The sequence below is a fragment of the Dendrobates tinctorius genome, unplaced genomic scaffold (assembly GCF_039654945.1).
Source record: "Dendrobates tinctorius isolate UK_male_01 unplaced genomic scaffold, ASM3965494v1 ptg000257l, whole genome shotgun sequence".
In the NCBI taxonomy this organism is placed as follows: domain Eukaryota; kingdom Metazoa; phylum Chordata; class Amphibia; order Anura; family Dendrobatidae; genus Dendrobates; species Dendrobates tinctorius.
In genome coordinates this window covers 4,831,909-4,852,561 of record NW_027361924.1, presented here as the reverse complement: position 1 = coordinate 4,852,561, position 20,653 = coordinate 4,831,909, and the positions used below count along the sequence as shown (strand labels likewise).

At 46.3% G+C, this 20,653-nt stretch overlaps 1 protein-coding gene across 7 annotated transcripts in view; it reads right to left on the bottom strand.

The window, feature by feature from the left end:
• PEMT (phosphatidylethanolamine N-methyltransferase) overlaps window positions 1-19,861 on the bottom strand; it is a 68,242-nt gene extending 48,381 nt beyond the window's left edge. Inside the window, exons 1-3 of one of the 7 annotated variants that reach the window (XM_073558500.1) lie at window positions 19,655-19,861; window positions 15,371-15,478; window positions 3,765-3,880 (exon numbers count right to left, since the gene is read on the bottom strand). In XM_073558500.1, coding sequence (XP_073414601.1) covers window positions 3,765-3,880; window positions 15,371-15,466 — 212 coding nt within the window. In that variant the 5' untranslated portion in view covers window positions 15,467-15,478; window positions 19,655-19,861. Of the gene's footprint in view, window positions 1-3,764; window positions 3,881-15,370; window positions 15,479-16,521; window positions 16,655-19,654 lie in introns of those variants that run through there. The other 6 variants (XM_073558501.1, XM_073558502.1, XM_073558504.1 and 3 more) reach the window with 6 other exon arrangements.
• Between the last annotated feature and the right edge of the window lie 792 nt (window positions 19,862-20,653).

The window sequence follows — 20,653 nt, the reverse complement described above, 5'->3', positions numbered from 1 at the left end:
TATGACAGAGCTCAGAAACATCACAGAGCAAACAGGCGGCATCTGCCCAGAAACACCGCGTCCAGCATGGGCTGTAATTAAATTCTCATTTAACCTAATTACCCATTTTTACACAGCGGGGGCCCGGCACCTCTATGGAGATGGGTTGAGCGCTTTATTTTTTTTCATTTTCATATTAATCCAAAGCTAAATTAGCAAGAAGGAAAAGAAACAACAACGAACGCGACGAGGACCGCGAGACGCCCGACCTCCACCCACTTCATAATTATAGAGAGAGGAACGTTATAAAACTAGCGACCGACGCTGCAGGTATCAGGGAGGATGCAGGAGGTGAGCCGCGCTTCTTACAGTCACAAAATAAAAAACAACTACAAATACCAGCAACTCTTCCAGAATGGCGACTGTTATACAAACATTTCACTTCCGTTTTGCTACATTGTAAATTAAATAAGTAACATACGGGAACTTTGCAGAACATCACAAATTACAATAATTAGAATTGTTTTCTGTTCACAGCTTCCATGCAGACTGATGTAACAGAAAACAAAAATCTGTGCAAAACATTCCCGCACACAAAGTAATAACGAGCAATCTGCACCAAATCACCGGGTATTGGGTTTGGACGACACCGAGTATCTGAATATCACGATCGCCGGACACAAAGTCCAAAACAAGAAGCATCACTGCAAATAACGCAAAGGGAATTACCGAAATATTGGAGGGGACAACAACCGTGTTATGTAACTGGCACTGGACACTGGCCAAATGGCACGAGGCCGCCGATACGGTGATGAATTACAGGAGGCTTAACACAGACGTAAAACTGGCACAAAATACAGAGATGATCTACAAGCTTCACTGCCAAAGAGGCACAAAGGGTACGAATTAGCAAAATACAGAGAATGTATTCTAGGACAGTGCTCCCCAACCTTTTTTGCACCAGGGACCGGCTTCAAGCAAGACCATTCTTCCGTGGCCCGGCAGGGCAGGGATGGATGTGTGGCAGGGCCGTGGCTTTGGTCATAAGGGCGCGCAATGGACAGGATCGTAGTTTAGTAGTGCATACTTATTTAATTATAACATTTAAAATGTGAATGTGACTCAACTCACCATAAGTTTTGAGTGAGTGGGAGCACCGGGCTTGTTTTCCTGCAACAAGACGGTCCCATCTAGAAGTGATGGGAGACAGCGACACCCTTGCATGCATGCACGGCTCCGCTCCCACCCTTGCATGCATGCACGGCTCCGCTCCCACCCTTGCATGCATGCACGGCTCAGCTCCCACCCTTGCATGCATGCACGGCTCCGCTCCCACCCTTGCATGCATGCATGGCTCCGCTCCCACCCTTGCATGCATGCATGGCTCCGCTCCCACCCTTGCATGCATGCATGGCTCCGCTCCCACCCTTGCATGCATGCATGGCTCCGCTCCCACCCTTGCATGCATGCATGGCTCCGCTCCCACCCTTGCATGCATGCATGGCTCCGCTCCCACCCTTGCATGCATGCATGGCTCCGCTCCCACCCTTGCATGCATGCATGCATGGCTCCGCTCCCACCCTTGCATGCATGGCTCCGCTCCCACCCTTGCATGCATGGCTCCGCTCCCACCCTTGCATGCATGGCTCCGCTCCCACCCTTGCATGCATGGCTCTGCTCCCACCCTTGCATGCATGCATGGCTCCGCTCCCACCCTTGCATGCATGCATGGCTCCTCTCCCACCCTTGCATGCATGGCTCCGCTCCCACCCTTGCATGCATGCATGGCTCCGCTCCCACTCTTGCATGCATGCATGGCTCCGCTCCCACCCTTGCATGCATGCATGGCTCCGCTCCCACCCTTGCATGCATGCATGGCTCCGCTCCCACCCTTGCATGCATGCATGCATGGCTCCGCTCCCACCCTTGCATGCATGCATGGCTCCGCTCCCACCCTTGCATGCATGCATGGCTCCGCTCCCACCCTTGCATGCATGCATGCATGGCTGGGCTCCCCCGTCCTCCCCCATCTTATTTACCCTCACACCGTCGCTGAACATCCCTGCATCTCTATCCTGGCGCGTCAGCTTCTTCCTGTGCGGAGCGGTCACGTAGTACCGCTCATTAAGGTCATGAATATAGACGCCACACCTATGGGAGTGGAGTCGCGTCCATATTCATGAACTTAATGAGCGGTACTACGTGACCACTCAACTCTGGATGAAGCTGCCACGCCCGACAGGGATGCAGGAATTGAGGGTTAATATCGATGTCCTCTGGAAGCTGACGGTTGCAGCTGTCACTACAGTGCTTCAGCCGCCGGCTCCCCTTGTGTCCAGCATTCTGAGCCGTGGCTCCTCGAACCGGCAACAGAACTGCAACGGTGGCTGGGGACCCCTGTTCTAGGAGATTTGTAATACTGCTGACTACTATAATACTGGCTCTATGTACAAGAATATAACTACTATAATACTGCTCCTATGTACAAGAATATAACTACTATAATACTGCCCCCTATGTACAAAAATATAACTATTATAATACTGCCCCTATGTACAAGAATATAACTACTATAATACTGCTCCTATGTACAAGAATATAACTACTATAATACTGCCCCCTATGTACAAGAATATAACTACTATAATACTGCTCCTATGTACAGGAATATAACTACTATAATACTGCTCCTATATACAAGAATATAACTACTATAATACTGCCCCCTATGTACAAGAATATAACTACTATAATACTGCTCCTATGTACAGGAATATAACTACTATAATACTGCTCCTATATACAAGAATATAACTACTATAATACTGCCCCCTATGTACAAGAATATAACTACTATAATACTGTCCCCTATGTACAAGAATATAACTACTATAATACTGCCCCCTATGTACAAGAATATAACTACTATAATACTGCTCCCTATGTACAAGAATATAACTACTATAATACTGCCCCTATGTACAGGAATATAACTACTATAATACTGCTCCTATGTACAAGAATATAACTACTATAATACTGCCCCTATGTACAAGAATATGACTGCTATAATACTGCCCCCTATGAACAAGAATATGACTCCTATAATAATGCTCCTACGCAAAGGAGAGTAACTAATATATGTCTGCCAGTTATCTGACATTGTGACTGGTTATCTCGGTTTCTCCTTTCCTTGGTCTTGCTCCAGAATAGCATTCTCCCTCTTGTAATTACTCAGCAAAGTGAAAGTGAAGGCCAATGTCCAGGTTGCACAACTAAAAATCAATGATCAAAGATAAGACTGAACACAGGCAAAGAGCAATCAACTCAATGACGAGATTAAAGACTAACCACATTTTTTTCCCCATAAGCCAACAGTGTACATGGAAATAAGCAACTTTGTAGTTTATCTGTTCAGAAAAATCTGTTTCTTTGTCTTCCAGGACTGATGTTGTAAAATTGGCATTCAGTGAAGCCAGATCTTCCCATTACTGATATGGAGATGACAGTTAGTGCTTTTAAAACTCTATGGAGAAATGAGGAGGAGGAGACAGACATTCTGCTGCAAGTTCTCCTGCAAACGCAAAATAGTAGTGCTAACTCCATTGTATAAAATCAAAACGGGTCTCCAGAAAAAGGCTTTCAGAAAGGTTCCCATGCAATGAAGACAGGATCATTGTGGGACCCTAAAAAGTGAAAACCTGACTTTAACCCAAAGACATAAAGCATTTGATAAAAACACGATGCAACGATCAACCTGTAAAAGTCACACTGCAAAGACTTACCAGTGACTCCTGAAGAAGGCTAAAAATATTATAAGAACCCCCAAGATGTAGCATGCAACGTATGGGGATCCAAACACCCTGGACAGCGCTTGTGTGCGGTACTCCCATCTGGCTACCTGTAGGGACAATAACCAATGTCATGATCTAGCCAAAAAAGCAGAGTTTACCAGTATTATATGGACACGATGGTTGAGATTTATGGCGGTAGTGGTGAGATTATATTGGCACTGTGTGGTGGTACTACATGAACACTATGATTGAGGCTTGGGCTGTCTTTTACCTTCGCACTGGGCATGCACCAGATGCTGTATGAATGTGGAATAGATCAGGACCGGACTGCCATTTTGACTTTATGTAATGGTGGTAGCGGTTATATTATACCGGCACTGTGTGGCGGTATTATATGAACATATGCAAAAGTCTGGAAGAAACCAAGGCCGGACCGCCTTTTTGACTATAGGTAGTCTTCACTATTTTACAGCTTTATTCTTTTTTCATGCTCCATTCCTGGGAGCGACAGATCACCGACCTATGGCAGCGGTTTAGGAACAATATATATGACACGATCCCCTTTAGTCATCCCGTACACATTCGTTACCCATGCTGTATTTGTTCTATTGTCCTCGTGTGATTCGAGTGGCATGGCAACCTGCGGCATCACCCAGAGCAGCATCCTTGTATTATGATGCCCCTGTATCTCCGGCACCAGTGTGCACAATAAGGAGATTACCCTATTTCCCATCTATCAATCTGAGGCAGGCCGCATTTCCCTAGATACCGCTGCTGTTTATTAGCCAAACCTCGGGTCTCCAAGCAGATGCCCCAACGCCTATTGGGAAGGTCGGGTGCCGGCTGCGTCACGCCTGAGTTCCTCTGCACTGTCCCATACAAATGGGCACAATGCTGCTAATCAGCTCATTACCTGAAACAGGATAATGGCCATTTACTGTAAAAAAAAGAAAAAAGTAATAAACTCCCAAAAGGCAAATAATGTGGGCAGGAGATAAGTGCCCGGCGCGGGCACCGGGGCCACCTTGCTGTGACAACCGGAGTCATCGCTCCCAAACATAGCATCGTTTATGGCCGCACAATAGGAGCGCTGTGGATATGACCCCTCTAATAAGGAAAAGGCCTAAAAGGAGCTGCCTGCCTGAGCGTGCACAGACCTGGCACACGAAAGCCGTGCCCCTGGAAACCACCAAGACCGATTCACTGTAGCAAAATCTCAGCTGTACAAACCAGGTTTTTACTTATCGTATCCATTCACACTCAGCAAGCAGAGATTTTGGTGAAACAGTTGCAAAACAGAGAGGAAAAACAATAAAATGAGGATCCTGGCAATATTGGTCACCTGGGTCTCGACGTCCCCGTGGGCGGCGGGCCGGGCGGACCCTCCCCGTCTTCTCGTAGAGCCGTCAGTGCAGATTTTCCTAGAATTCTGTTCTATGTGACACATGGAAATAATCCGGAGCCGAGACCCTACAACACAGCTGCAACCATTCCCAGAAAGTCTCCGGCCATAACCCAGAATCTTATGGGGCCGTAAAAGTGGGCCCCGTAGTATTTTGCAAAGGCCCGTTAAGATCTCCATCTCTGGGTTTTTGTTTTTCCCCTTAACCCCTTAAAGATCAAGCCCTTTTTATCCTTTAGACTCACTTTGAGCACCTCATCCAGTCCCAGACTCCTTCCATAGGGATGGCAGCCGATGGGATTATTTTTTGTATTTATTTCTTCATTTTTTCAAAAATAATTTTTGCAATTGGTTTTCATTAATTCTTTTGCACTGTGTGCCTTCCTTATGCTCTCTCTATTGCTGGTTGCAGAATGGGTTAACTGAGAATCTGTCAGGGAGCTCCTGAGAGATGCTAACTGCTCATCTTCCTGCTTCTGAGCCGATTTATGATCACGAATCAACTGAGAGGAACTAAGAAAATGTTCTAAACTCTCTGCCAGAATGAGCTCGCTGGCGGACTCTCAGTTAACTCATTCTGCAACGATCAATACAGAAAGGCTATGGAAGGCCAAGCCGTGCAAAACTTTTAATGAAACCCAACTGCAAAAACGTGCATTTTAGTGAAGAGAAAAAAAAAAGTAGCTTTTTTACACTTAAATTGCAGATTAAGCAATTAAAAAATATATATTTGCAGAAGTGTACCTTCCCTTTAATATGAGTTAATGTTAGTGTGGGGAACACCAGGTGTTATGGAAGTTCACGCTGTACAGATATGAGCCGCTCACCGCGTCGTGTACTGTGGGGGGTTACCCAATGACATATGGCAGGTGTCTGTACCGCGTCCCTGAGTCTGGTAGGAAACACCAGGTGCGCCAGATTTCAACACAGGTTAGTCTGTCCCTGCCAGGCCAGGCGGCAGGGTCCCAGCTCCTTTCAAGAGCAAAAGAGACTAATACGTGAGCACCCGTCAGTGGGATCTCCTGTCACACCCCACATTGCCTAATGGAACTTGCAGTAGCAATTAATTAATAATTAGACTGCAAATATCTACCTGTCCTCTCCTACAATAGCTGGCTGACCTCCAAGTATCTGATACAAAGTGTGAAATCCACCGTATAGACACAAATAATAAAATTGGTTTGTCTGCAGCCACCACCAGGGGGAGCTTGTGAGTTTACTGCATACATGTCTTGAGCTCCCCCTGGTGGATTCTCGGGGCATTACTTCCCCAGAAAAAAAAATAAATTTTGAAATCATTTATATAAATTAAGTAATTTTTACATATATTTGCCCACAGTCGAGTGGAATATTTTCCAGCTGATCTGATTTATTCTCAGGCACTGGTAATCAGGAGTGATCATTAATGACCAGTTGAAGTTATCTACCTGTATTTTCTTCTGGTTTTGACCAGTACAATATTGTAACTACACGGGTCACGTGATGACACATGTATACTGATTTTTGGTTGACTGGTTACCGGTGTACATCATCATTAAGCCGTGCAATATGTTGCAATATGCAAGATGTTTCCTGTAAAATCCAGGATCTCTGTAAATATCAGCGAAAAAAAAGGGGGAAAATAATGGCCTGAAAATAAATAATTACCTATTAGGAATCTAATTGTGGAACACACGCGCTTCTGTCCAGGACAGGACAACGGTCTTGTGTCTGGATGGATGACATAAGTCTGCAGTGACTTGTAGTCAGGAGTCTCATCCACGGCTGGGCTTGTCTGGTTTGCGGCTGAATGGTCAAGGCCCTGATGGCAGAAGAGCCAGAGCGAGCGGAGGTCAGGGTGATGTGTGCATTTCAGAACCAGGACAGATGAGCAGGTTATACAAATACTATTATTCATGAAAATGCACTGGATATTGTCAAGATATGGTCCCAAACTGAGTATTAAAGGGGTTTACTGGCCCAAAATCATACAGAACTGTGCACCCGATGGCCGCACAGGTCCCCTGCCCGCTCCCCGATGGCCGCACTTGTCCCGTCACCCCGATGGCCGCACGGGTCTCCTGTCACCCCGATGGCCGCACGGGTCTCCTGTCACCCCGATGGCCGCACGGGTCTCCTGTCACCCCGATGGCCGCACGGGTCTCCTGTCACCCCGATGGCCGCACGGGTCTCCTTGTCACCCTGATGGCCGCACGGGTCTCCTTTTAACCACATCAGTCTCGTCATTCCATAACCTCCAGAGAGGCTTCTCCGGGTCACTGCTGGATTCTGTTCAAGTGTGAACCACTCGTCCACTAGGGATTCAATACAGTCCCTTTAGACGATGACTTATGAAAGGCACCCTTTATCAGGAATATTACACACATATAATAGACATCGAGCTAAGTATTAAACCGATTCAACCCAAGGAATGTTGGTAAAAATCCGCTAGAAACAAGGGCTCCATACATAACTCCACATGGATGTTGTGATGATGATAATTACTGATAAACACCGGGAATACACTAGAGAAAATAATTCTGATTATATAACCAAGAGGACATCATTAAACATCAGTAACATTATTAGATTACTACTATAAGGAACCACAACTCACCAGGGATAGTATTACTAACCCACTAGATGGCAGAATTAGTGAAACTACTCAATTTCACAAGATTTATAAAAAAAAAAAAAATTTTTTTTACAAGAGATGAGGAATATTACTGTATAATTATGAATAAACCCACCAGACACCAAGGTTATCCATGGTAATCCACTAGTGACAATACTGCTAATCCGGTAGGTACCTTGGGATATCACCACTAATTCGCTAGGTGTCGGGAATATCACCGCTAATCCGCTAGACACCAGGGACATCACCGCTAATCCGCTAGACACCAGGGACATCACCGCTAATCCGCTAGACACCAGGGACATCACCGCTAATCCGCTAGACACCAGGGATATCACCGCTAATCCGCTAGACACCAGGGATATCACCGCTAATCCGCTAGACACCAGGGATATCACCGCTAATCCGCTAGACACCAGGGATATCACCACTAATCCGCTAGACACCAGGGATATCACCACTAATCCGCTAGACACCAGGGATATCACCACTAATCCGCTAGACACCAGGGATATCACCACTAATCCGCTAGGAACCACAGATACCATTGCTAATCCACTAGACCCCAGGGACATCACTGCTAATCTTCTATACACCAGAGCTATCACCACTAATCCACTAGACACCAGGGACATCACCGCTAATCTGTAGAGCACTAGATGACCATGGTAAAGCAGGTAGGTTTATAGGAGAGGTTTGCACGCTGTGGCCATTGATCATGTTGGTCTTGGTGAAACACTGCATCCTAATACCTGGAAAGTTGTCATTTACGAATATAGCGACCACCTCCACCTCCCGCATTACGGATATTTAGCTCTGAATGTTAGTATTAGCGCCAGACTCCGATCACATTGGCTGCGGTGAGTGTTCTCCATTATAAATGACTAGATCCAAGATATTCTGATTCTGTTGGTAATTTCTGCATCACATAGGAATGAACCGATGGGCTGGGGGGGGGGGGGGGGGGGGGGGACCTGGTCTTCACATGACGGCCGGTCTGGTGAACAGAACATAAGTCGCATATTAATTTGTAAGGTAATGATATGTGTACAGAAAAATCCTTAATAAGTTTATTTTTATCTGTTCTCTCTGGAAACCTGCGGCAGGAACGATGAGAGCGGGGCCGGGACTGATGAGAGAACGACATGCGCCGCACATCACCCGCACGCTCGGCACTCGGGCACTAATTGGCGATCTTTGCCCTCCTGTTGCTTGCTTGTAATTGAGCGGGGCCGAGCGTTCTTCTTCGTAAGCGGCACAAACATGCAGTGCTCATTGTATAGTCGCTTAGGTACAAGATCACAAAGTAAACCAGGTACTAATACATGTGTGCGCAGAGCTGCCAATCCCTGAAGACTCTGCATATCACAGCTGAGGGTTTGTTACAATTGCATCCCGATTAGACTACAGTCTATGAGCTAGGTCTCTGCTCACACTAGCGTTATTGCCCGTTCCATAAGGGTTGGTAGAATTCTTCTCAACTTTGCCTAAGTCACAGTTTTTGCCATTGAAAAGATCAGAACCCCAAAAGTCAAAGACTTACTTAGAAATCGATGCCAATGTGAATACACCAGCATCGCAACTCTCATCTCCTGATCGTTTACTACAATCCATGGGTACAGGTATTTGTGTGTCAGATTGCTTTGTACTATTGCTTTCTAGTAAGTGTTTAATCTCATCTCATTGAGCAGGGGGTTGGACCAGATGGCCCAGGAGGTCCCTTCCAACTCTACGATTCTATCCCAGAGCTGGAGTCACAGTTACACAGCTCAGGACTGCTGTATAATGTCCTCCATGCTGCTGCTTATGAACATGTGCTAGAGACAGGAGAGCAGGAATTCCTCATGTCTGTGTGTGCTGTGCAGGGGAGACATCGTAGCAGCTGGTCTCATCTCACCAGCTCAGAGACAACTGAAAATTAGGGACAGAGCCTGCAGAGGGGAAAGCTGGTGAAAATGCAAGTCACATAATGGCCAGAAATAATGTTATGTACACAATTGACAGCTATTTACGGACAATAAGCACTGAAATGCCAAGTATATCAAAGTTGCAGCACTCTTCCTTAGACAGAGGGGACTTATTAGAAATGATAAAAGTTCAGTACCCCTATCAGATGGATCCACATGTATCATGTAATGCACTCGCCAGCAAACCATGAAAAAGGGAGGTGAGGCGAGTGTAAAAAGACCTCCGACAGAAACCGCGGCCAAAGCAGCAGATGGGCCAAAGTGTCTTAACGAATGGCCTCCACGTTAGGATTTGAGCTGATGATTTACCTCGGATCATCCCCTGTACCCCCCACACTCCGGGGGCAGAGCATTATATACGCGAGATTCACCATGTAAGCAGCGGCCATTGTTACACGATGACAAGTGACGCATTTCATGCCGGAGATCATCCCGCTTCCATAGAAAAAGCCAGACCACACTTTCCATAGAAAGACAGATTGGACTCCGGGGTCTCTCCGGACGCCCGTGCTCAGCGGCTCGTCAACATCTGGCCGAGATTCTACACTGACTTTTGTAGAAGAAGCTGCAGAAGTAAAAGCGTCCCGAAGATGACCACAAGGGACTTCTCCATCAGCAACATTTACAAGAGTTAAAGGGCAATTCCCACAGGCCACAGACACTGCAAACTGCTGCGAGGCCCCAGAAGTCCCGAGAACAGGGGTCCCAAAATCCTTTGTAAATGGATAGTGAGCACGCACGAGCACCACTCCTTTCACGCCTATAGGTTCACGAGAGCAGTGTGAATGTGTGACCATTTGGAGCAGGGTTCTGTTCCTCCCCCATACTTTACACTGCAACTCTGCCAGTAACATATACAATGGATCTTTTTATGATGTAGCTGACTTGTTGCAATCTGTGCAGGACGTTACCCCCTGACTGCACTGTGCCCCCTATACAGATGGAAGAGGATAATGCTATGGGACGTTATCAGGGGCCCCAGCACAAGACATTGTGGACACTTGTAGCTTTAGCTTTGTGGGGACAGTTTGGGGAAGACCCTTTTCTGTCCCCCATGGCGGTGCCCAGTGAACAAGCTCCATAAAAACACGGAGTGGTGGATGGGTTTGGTGACCGGACACACAAAGTCCGGACCTCAGCCCCATCCAACACCTATAATGGTGATTGTGACCACGGGGTCTCCTCCCATTATTAGTGTTAGACCTCACAAATGCTTATCTGGATAAAGGGGCAAAGATTCCCACAAATCTGCTCCATACTATGTCTATGGATGTAGAACGGGAGGTCAGAATAACTCCTGTAGGTGAATGTGGAGGGTGCACATACTTTCCGCTATACAGTGCGTCTCATTGGTTAGCAGACAGCGATAACATGAGGCTCAGGCACGCAGCCTCGGGTGATCAGGGGCTCAGGTGCAGACACAAAGCTTTTAGTTGGAAAGAACAGACTCATAAAACACAAAGAAAAACAGAGCGGAGCGAGTTCATGTTACTCAAGGCTGCAGGAAGAAGCTGTCCATGTACCGACAGGACAAATCTACAGCGTCAGCACTCCATACACCTGAAGGAACACACAGATCTTGCTTGTCCTCTCGTACGGTTTGTCTCCCTACGGAGAAATCCGGCAGCCGCAAGTTCCTGGAGTCCAAAACCTTCAGCGCTTTCTGAAAAGGGGAACTTTAAGCGTCAAATAAAAGGAACTAAAGGACAACTTCAGCAACTACTGATATTCACGGATTTTAATGCCCCAGTTTAACAGGATTTGACCTTTTTTACTGGAGTCTGGCAGGAAGCCTGTCATAGGGAACATAAGTGCTCAGCCGAGCCGAACGTTCGTGTGTATGGAGGAGTCAGGAGAGATAGCGGTGGGCCAAACGATCATTCAGCACACTGCCGTCTATTGTGTATGGCCAGCTTTAGTCTATGGCTCATTGTAAAATTGGGGCTTAAAAGGTTATTCCAGTCTCTGCAAATCATCATCTGTCCACAGGTTACTCGATACCACTCTTGGCCGTCCACCGATTCATCATCAGTTCTATTGGGTCGAGAATAGGTGCTATAGGATCTCCCATACTCCGCACACAGACACAAGGGATTCCAGCTCTGCAGTCTATGTACAACATGTTCAGAAGCTGTAACACTAGTATTAAGCAGTATAGCTGCGATTCCAGCTCTCCAATTTCTATGTAGAACATGTTCAGAAGCAGCAGCATGGAGGACATTGTACAGCAGTACAGAGCAGTGTAGCTGTGATTACAGCTCCGTAGTCTATATAGAAAATGTACAGAAGCAGCAGCATGGAAGACATTATATAGCAGCACTAAGAAGTAGATGTGGTCCCAGTCTCGATGTAGAACATGTTTAGAAGCATTGATGTCATTATACAGCAGTGCAACTGTGATTTCAATTCAGGGATGAGAAAAAAAAAAAACTTCATAGAAAGCAGCAGCATGGTCTGTGTTTCTCTCTACCTCTGTCTCTGGTTGGTTTAAGCAAAGTGTACGGGACCATCGTTGCACATAGGTGTCCAAGTCATATTGACGCCCAACACAATGTGAATGGAGGAAGAAAAGTGACAAAAACAATAACACCAAGAGAAATCGTCACTTTTTTTTTTTAACACAAGAAATACCTTTTTATTTTCTACCTGCGAGATCAAAATTTCCGAAATACACAGTCTTTCCAGAAAACAGGAGCGAGAACATTATTTTCCAATAAGCCAGGCGAGATGGCCCGAGCACCTAGAGTCGCGAGTCCTCGAACAGTAGGTCTTGTCCTGGTACGACGTTGACATCGAGCACCCAAACCGCCCTCCGTCGGCCTTACCTTCGGTGCTCAGCAGGTTAACTTACTTTTTTAATTTCACATGCAGCAGTTGAATATTACTGCGGAGAAGGACAACCTGTACCTGCACAGGCTGCTGGAGCGGGGAGCTAATGACAAAATACAAACACAAAGCCGAAATCCAATCCCCCCCAGCTGTACACATCACAAATCCGCAGTCACTGGATGTACGCATCCTTCTAATTGCACTCGGGCTGCGGCTCTCGAGTCCCCCGACCGCAGCACATGGGATAGAGTTCCCTATTCTTAAGTAAGGGCACACTCTGGAACATTTCCCAGGAATGTCAGGGCCGCCTGGAGCTATCGGGTGAACGGTCCGGTAATGGAGAAGAGCGCCTTGATCCCAATGTAACACATCAAGTGCTGAAGATGGGGCGAAGAGGGTGGTGCAGGGACAGCAAGCTGCAGACACTCTCTGCTTCAAAATGCAACAAGAATGGCTGCTGTAGTCGTGACCCACCCCAATACATCACTAACTCATGAGATTTCAGGTTGGGTCACGAGTTCATCAACAATTGACACTTCCACTTTCCTGACTTCTTGTAACAGGGCGTTCTGTACAAATTTTTAGGGCGCTTTTACTTTTGCGTGCATTCTGGCAGTGACTGGAGCACAGACATGATGTAACGGCGGACCCTGTGGTGCATCGCCTTGCTCAGCAAGATCCTACACACTTTTCCATTCCTACGTAATAGGAGTGAATATGAGGAGCGCGGAGGGTGCGGACAATCCCACAGTGAAGGCCACCGCCCGGGAACATCTGCCGCCCGTATTATAGGAGTCTGCAGCCCCTGAGCCAATCTTCTGGGTCACGGTGAACGTATCGCGGACATGACGGGCTTAGATCACTGGATTTGCATACCGTGCTATACAGTATACCTGAACCATGTGCTGGCAGGGTACACACTCAGGGGGGCGCTGGAGGCCAAAAATAACATAATTAACCCCATAGTGTCCAGTACACTAAATGGTGATCATTTATATTGCAGTTACTGGTGTGTGGGTCTAAGGTTTTATCACTCATGATAGGCTTAGATACAGCAGCTCAGCCGGCAAGCCCTTTAACCCCATCACACATGATACTAGATTCTAAACTGTCATGCATCTAATCCCATCCTGCTTGACACAGTCTTTCCAGCCGTGTATCTAATCCCATCCTGCGTGATGCAGTCTTCCCAGCTGTGTATTTATCCCATCCTGCATGATGCAGTCTTCTGAGCTGTGTATCTAATCCCATCCTGCGTGATGCAGTCTTCTGAGCTGTGTATCTAATCCCATCCTGCGTGATGCAGTCTTCTGAGCTGTGTATCTAATCCCATCCTGCGTGATGCAGTCTTCTGAGCTGTGTATCTAATCCCATCCTGCGTGATGCAGTCTTCCCAGCCGTGTATTTAATCCCATCCTGCGTGATGCAGTCTTCTGAGCTGTGTATCTAATCCCATCCTGCGTGATGCAGTCTTCTGAGCTGTGTATCGAATCCCGTTCTGCGTCACAGCAGAGCTACGCATCTAAACCCATCCTGTGTGATACCATCTGCCGATTTGTGCATCTAATCCCAATAGTGAGCTCTACATATAATCCCACATCCTGTGTCCTACCATCTGCCAAGCCATGTATCTAATACCAACCTGGGTGATAGCGTCTCACGATCTGTGTATCTTCTGAGCCGTGTATCTCATTTTATGTATCAGATACAAAGCAGCAGACAGAATAAGTCTATCTTGTGTGATACTGTCTGCATGTTATAACACATACTGGCCTTAGATACACAGATTCAGCAGCCAATATTACACATGATAGGATTAGATACACTGATCAGTGATAATACAGCTGCTCACACATAGGCTTAGATACATTGTGTGCATCTTAGCAAGTTTAGGGCTGTGGGATTATTTTGCACAGTATCACGTATAATGGGCTCAGATGCTTCGAGCCCAGGGTAATTGCATTAATATGTCACTCCCTCCCAGCAGGACAGGTGTCTGTACCGTTCCCGATCCATCTGCTATGTAATGACACCAGCGCCTACACCCCCGGTTCTGCAGTCTCCTGGGGCGGCAGATGCTCTTCAGTTGATCTAGATTTGGGCGATCGCTGTACACCGAGCAGCTGCCGATTTGTAAGAAACTTCAGACCAAACGTCACCAGTACGATACGGCAACCAGAGGGCGAGAAGCTGCTGCCCCAGATGCCTACCCGCCATGTACATCTATGCCATCACCGAGGAGGTGCCCTCCCTGTGCCACAGCCAGGACATAAGCGTCTAGGATTGTCCATGTCTGAGAAAGCCAGACGACAACCAATATGGCCACCAATCAAGCTCACACAGCGCTTGTAGATACAGATATAGGACTAGATGCACAGTTCAGATGACAGTATCACACATGAAAAGCAGGTGCCAAAGACAGCCAGGGCATGCTGGTAAATGTAGTCCACACCAACTGAGCTGGAAAGTCTCAGGTTATAGACCACTGCTTTATGGGAATTGATATGAATTGCAGCTTTCCCGGGAAGAGGAATTCTGCAAAATTACTTTGGTAGCCGAAAAAGTACAGTCACCACAAGGGCAATACTGTTAATTAGTGTCTTATTGCTTAGTCTGTTTTGTACAAGCAAATTCAGGGTCCCGTTTCTGCAGTTATGTGCTGTACAATATACTGCCTCTTCACCCTGCACAGGCTTGTTTACATCCATGCTATTCATGCGCAGTCAGGGAAGCTTAGGGCAGACCTCGCAGAAGTTTCCGCTAGGATCAGATGGAAAATACTCACCACATTCCAGAACAGCGGGTTGAATATTATACAAGCAGCAGCGAACAGGAAGTTGTAGTCAGTCAGGTCCACATAGTGCGACAAGCCCGCCATCATGGATAGATCAATCTGCAAGAAGAAAGGTTAGATTTTTGTCAGAGGCTGCTGTGCTCTGCATAGAAAGCAACCCACATTTAAAATGAAGCGCGTTTTGTTATCTCAGTCACTGCCTATGCAGAGCACAGCACCCAGTGATAAACTATCTCCACTGCTGCGCTCTGCATAAGCCGAGCTGGAGATGAAAGTAAATGAGCAAGCAATGAATAAAGACCATATTGAAATCATTAACAAGAGCTACTTCTACGCTTTTTCTATCCTTCCCCCCTCCCCCCCGCAAGGTTTAAGGTTAGCCTTTGGGCTAGCAATAGACTTGGAACTAAGGTTAGGGCTAGGAACTGATTTAGGCTTAGGATAGACTTAGAGCTAGGGTTAAGATTTGGGTTAGGGCAAAAGATTGGTTTTGGTTGGGGACTAGACTTTGAGCTAGTAAGGAATAGGGATAGGCATAGGGATAGACCAAGAGCTAGGTTTAGGATTAAGGCTAGAAATAAGACTGAGTTAGGCTTAGGACTAAGGACACAGAGCTAGGATGAAAATAGAGTTGGGGCTAGACAGAGATAAGGAATGGTTTAGGCTTAAGATTAGGGAAAAACAAATATAGAGTTAGGTATAGGGGTAGTGCTAGGCTTAGAAATAGACTTAGAACTAGGTTTAGTATTAGGGATAGAGCTAGAAATAGACTTAGTTAGGGATTGGTTTAGAGCTAAGTATAAACTTTGAGATAATATGGGAATAGGGTTAGATAAAGCTAAGGAATGGTTTAGGCTTAGAAAAAGCTAGAGTTATAATTAGGGAATGGTTTAGGGTTAGGCAACACACGAGCTTAGGGACAATGGATTCAATACTGGGAAATAATTCAGGGAGTGATAAAGGTTCACAGGTTAGAGAGGCATAAAATGCTTGCTTTGCCCCAGGCATTATAATTCCATGCTATGCCACTGGCTGAGGCACGAGGGACAAAGTGTCTCATAACTCAGCAATCGCAGCCATCCTGCCTAGAAAACAGTGAGGAGCCTTTGCTAGAAATCAGAAGCCATACACTGCTCACATACCATCAGGAAGCTGCCTCCGAACAAAACATAATCCTGCAGAACCAGATTCAATCTGTACTTTGTCCTCGGACGTCAGGTGCGATCCCAACTCAGCAAAGTGTCAAGAGAACATCATGATCCGATCCCACTTGTCTAGATGATCATTGCATACATTGAAGCAATCACAGGAAGTTCTGTCAGAAATAAATTCGACTGCCTCCCTATGCTGCACAGACTTATTAAAAAGGGGTCATCTAAAAACACTGGTCTCTGCCTTAATGCTGAGCTTGACATCATGAAACCGCTGCAGTCAGCTGTAATAGACGGGAGCAAAACTGATCATAAAGTGACAGCAAATCCAAGGAATAAGATGGATATATCCCTTTAAAGAGGTATTGGCTTCGTATATGCTGAGGTCTTTAAATCTTTAAAGGGGTTGTTTGAAAAAAATGGAGACCCCTTAATTATCGTGTCAAGAGAAGAAAAATCATAAAGCATTCCATCAAATCTACAGTACACACTAACATGATTAAACAAGTATAGGAAGACGTTATCACCTATTCACAAGATCGGTGGGGGTCCGACTTAGGATCCGATAGATGCTACTGCGCAGGCACTGGCAGCGCCGTTTTGCTAGAGGAAAAAAAAAAAAATTTCTCCAAGATGGCAGTAGCGTCTATCGGTGATCCGATAGACGCTACTCTGCAGGCAATGCCATTTTCAATGATTCCGAAACAAAAAAAAATCTATGTATGAATAAATAAAACAATTTAATGCACATTATACATGCAATAATGCTGCTGTGCAGGCGTCTGCTGAAGGTGATTTAAATTTATTTTTTCCAATACATATAATAATCAGTATGTAAACTAGGGGGCAGATCTGTGACCTATCATAAGCCATCATTATGAATAACTAATCAGAACACCACATGAAGACACCCCACAGCCCCACCCCAGAATCTCATTAATGCTGGGATCACACACGCGAGAAACTAGGACAAGTCTCGCACATCAATACCCGACACTTGGGAGCGGAGCTTGTGGCTGCATAGAAATACATACAGCCGCCCGTTACGCCCCCGGATAATGACATGCGAGACTCGTCCGAGTTTCTCGCAAATCTGACCCCAGCCTAACTGAAAACAAAGATTAAACAACCACAGGATGGATTTTATCACCAGGTACCACTGTAATCAGTTTAATGATGCCGGCCTGACACTGTCTGTAGGTTACTTTGCACAATCCCCCTGACCGGTTCCCCTTAGTGTCCTGGCACCTTTAGGGTATGTGCACACGTTACGGATTACTCTGATTTTTCTGCGTGGATTTTGCTAAATTCGCAGGTAAAACACACTTTTTACCTGCAGAATTAGTGCAGACTTAAGCTAGTTTCATATTTGCGCTTAAGGCAGCAGCGGCGACGGCCTGCGCACGGCCGCCGCTAAGCCCCGCCCCCTGCCGTGCCTCCGAAAGTAGCTCAGCCTACCGGCGCATGACGCTGCATGCGTCCCCTATCTTTAGCACTGTGGACGCAGGCCGTGCGCAGGTATGCGTTTGGCGGTGCATGCGTCCTTTTGACGCTGTGCCGACCAGCGCCAAACACAACAGGTTGCAATTTGGTGCGCTCGGCGCAGCGTCAAAGGACGCATGCGCCGCCAAACGCATACCTGCGCACGGCCTGCGTCCCCAGTGCTGAAGACGCGTCATGCGCCCGTAGGCGGAGCTACTGGTGGACGCACGGCAGGAGGCGGGGCTAAGCGGCGGCCGTGTGCAGGCCGCCGCTGCTGCCTTAAACGCAAATGTGAAACTAGCCTTACTGCAGATTTTCTACAGATTTTGTGCGGATTTCACCTGCGGATTCCGATAAAGGAGGTGTAAAACGTTGCGGAATCCACACAAAGAATTGACATGCTGCAGATCTGAATCCGCAGCGGATCGGAATCCACAGCAAATCTGCGCGGGAAAATCCACAGTATGTGCACGGCATTTTTCATTTTGGATAGACTTTAATGGTACTGTACAACGCAGCAGAATTTGCTGCACATCCGCAGGGCCGGATCCGCAGCAGAATCCGCAACGTGTGCACATACCCTTAGGAGCAGCAGTGTGCAGGCACAATCACCACTCCATTCATTCCAAAAGCTTTCTCTGACATCCCCATAGAAAATGAAAAGAGCAGCGGTCACATGTGTACATTGATTGCTGGGGTCTCACTGGCCGGACCCCCGCTGATTCTGTGGATTGGTGTTAACCTCTTCCTTCTGGACAGCTGCAGAAACACGATGTGATCAGGGCCGGCCCGAGAGATTACGGCGCCCTAGGCGAAACTATTTTGTTGCGCCCCTACTATTCTTGGCAGTAGATGAAAACGTGGGATATAAATTTAGGGGCAAAATAAACCACAACAACGATTAATTAACTCTCTCCTAACGCTTTAATCTTCTGAGAAGTTGTATAGGACAAATATATACAAAGTAATCAATGACACAAAACAAAAACGACCATAGGTAATTAAAATTTTTGTTTCCTTGCCTTTTTTTTTTTTTTTTTTTTAAAAGGATGACACTAAGTCACCGAGATTAATTTGTTTAGCAACTTCAGATTCTATCGAAATTGTTGCCAACCCAACCAACCTCTCTTGCGTCATATTTGCCCTTAAATATGTACACTTTTCTTTCCATCCCTAAAACTTTTTGCCTTTTGAAAAGATTTTTTATAGTTTTTTCTATTTTTTCTCTGGCGCCCCCTTTGGGTCGGCGCCCTAGGCGGCCGCCTAGTTCGCCTATACGTTCGGGCCGGCCCTGGATGTGATCACCTTACTACATAAGATCTATGGTCACTTCCAATTTTGCAGCAGTGCCTATGACAGATGACCTCACAAGAGGGACTGTGGAAATGTCTGAGTGGGTTTAACCCCTTCCACCTGTCCAACGTCTACTCTGGGATAATCCCTTTAAAGGGGGGTGTCCATTTCCTGAACAATTTACTCCTTCCTGTGCAGTGAGCTCCATGTGACTGAATCTGAGTGGTGGCAATTCTCGGTGCACCTTTGTGGACAAGCCCTTTAAGTGTAAATATGGAGAACACTCTCTGTCAGAAGATAAGCAAAACTAACACTTTTATAAGGGCACCACAGAACATGCAGCAATTACCTTAGAGTAATCCAAATTACTGAGCCCTCCACAGCAATCATACGCTACGTGTGCCAGCCTGGCCTACCCTGTGTGCTGCTGAGACACGAGGGATGACATCCCGGGGGTCCCTGACCGGACACTGAGGCTCCTGTCACCTAACACGAGGACCGCTGTCAACTCTCACTCACTTCCGGGTTGAGAAAACGTAACGTAGGTTCTGATTGGCTAAGTAGAATTCATTGCGCCTATTAGTTTATATAAGACGCTTTCTGATTGGCCGGCGGCGCGCTTTGCGAATGACCCGCCTCTTGATTGGTTGTGGGCGGGAGCATGGTTGCCGCCGCTGCAGTCTCATACTGGTTGCTATGACAACAGCATCCAATAATGCTTTTTACTGGAGGAAATTAGTTTATGAGGGACTTTTGTGACGTGAAATCAGCTTCTAATAAATGATAATATTACCGAGTGCCTCAGAGAAAAGCTCTGTCACCCCGGAGAGATACATTACTGCCCTATTCACACAGTTTATGTCATTTATGCCTTCTGCAAAGCAATATAAGCTGGTAAAAGCAAAAAAATTACAACAAAAAACATACGGTTGTATTTCTCCGACCTCCCGCCATGAATTTCATGTCTAGAAACTCAAGTTATGGCAAAACATACCGACAAAATGGCGGCTCAGCAAATTATGGCAAAACATACCGACAAAATGGCGGCTCAGCAAATTATGGCAAAACATACCGACAAAATGGCGGCTCAGCAAATTATGGCAAAACATACCGACAAAATGGCGGCTCAGCAAATTATGGCAAAACATACCGACAAAATGGCGGCTCAGCAAATTATGGCAAAACATACCGACAAAATGGCGGCTCAGCAGCTATGGCGTCAGTTTAGAATTAGACGTTGTTTTGTATATGACAAATTTACATCTTTTGTCTCTGTCTTTAGCAGAATTACAGTTTTTTTCGAAAACTTTTAGCAAACTTCAGTTCCATTCACTGAAAACAAGCAGAA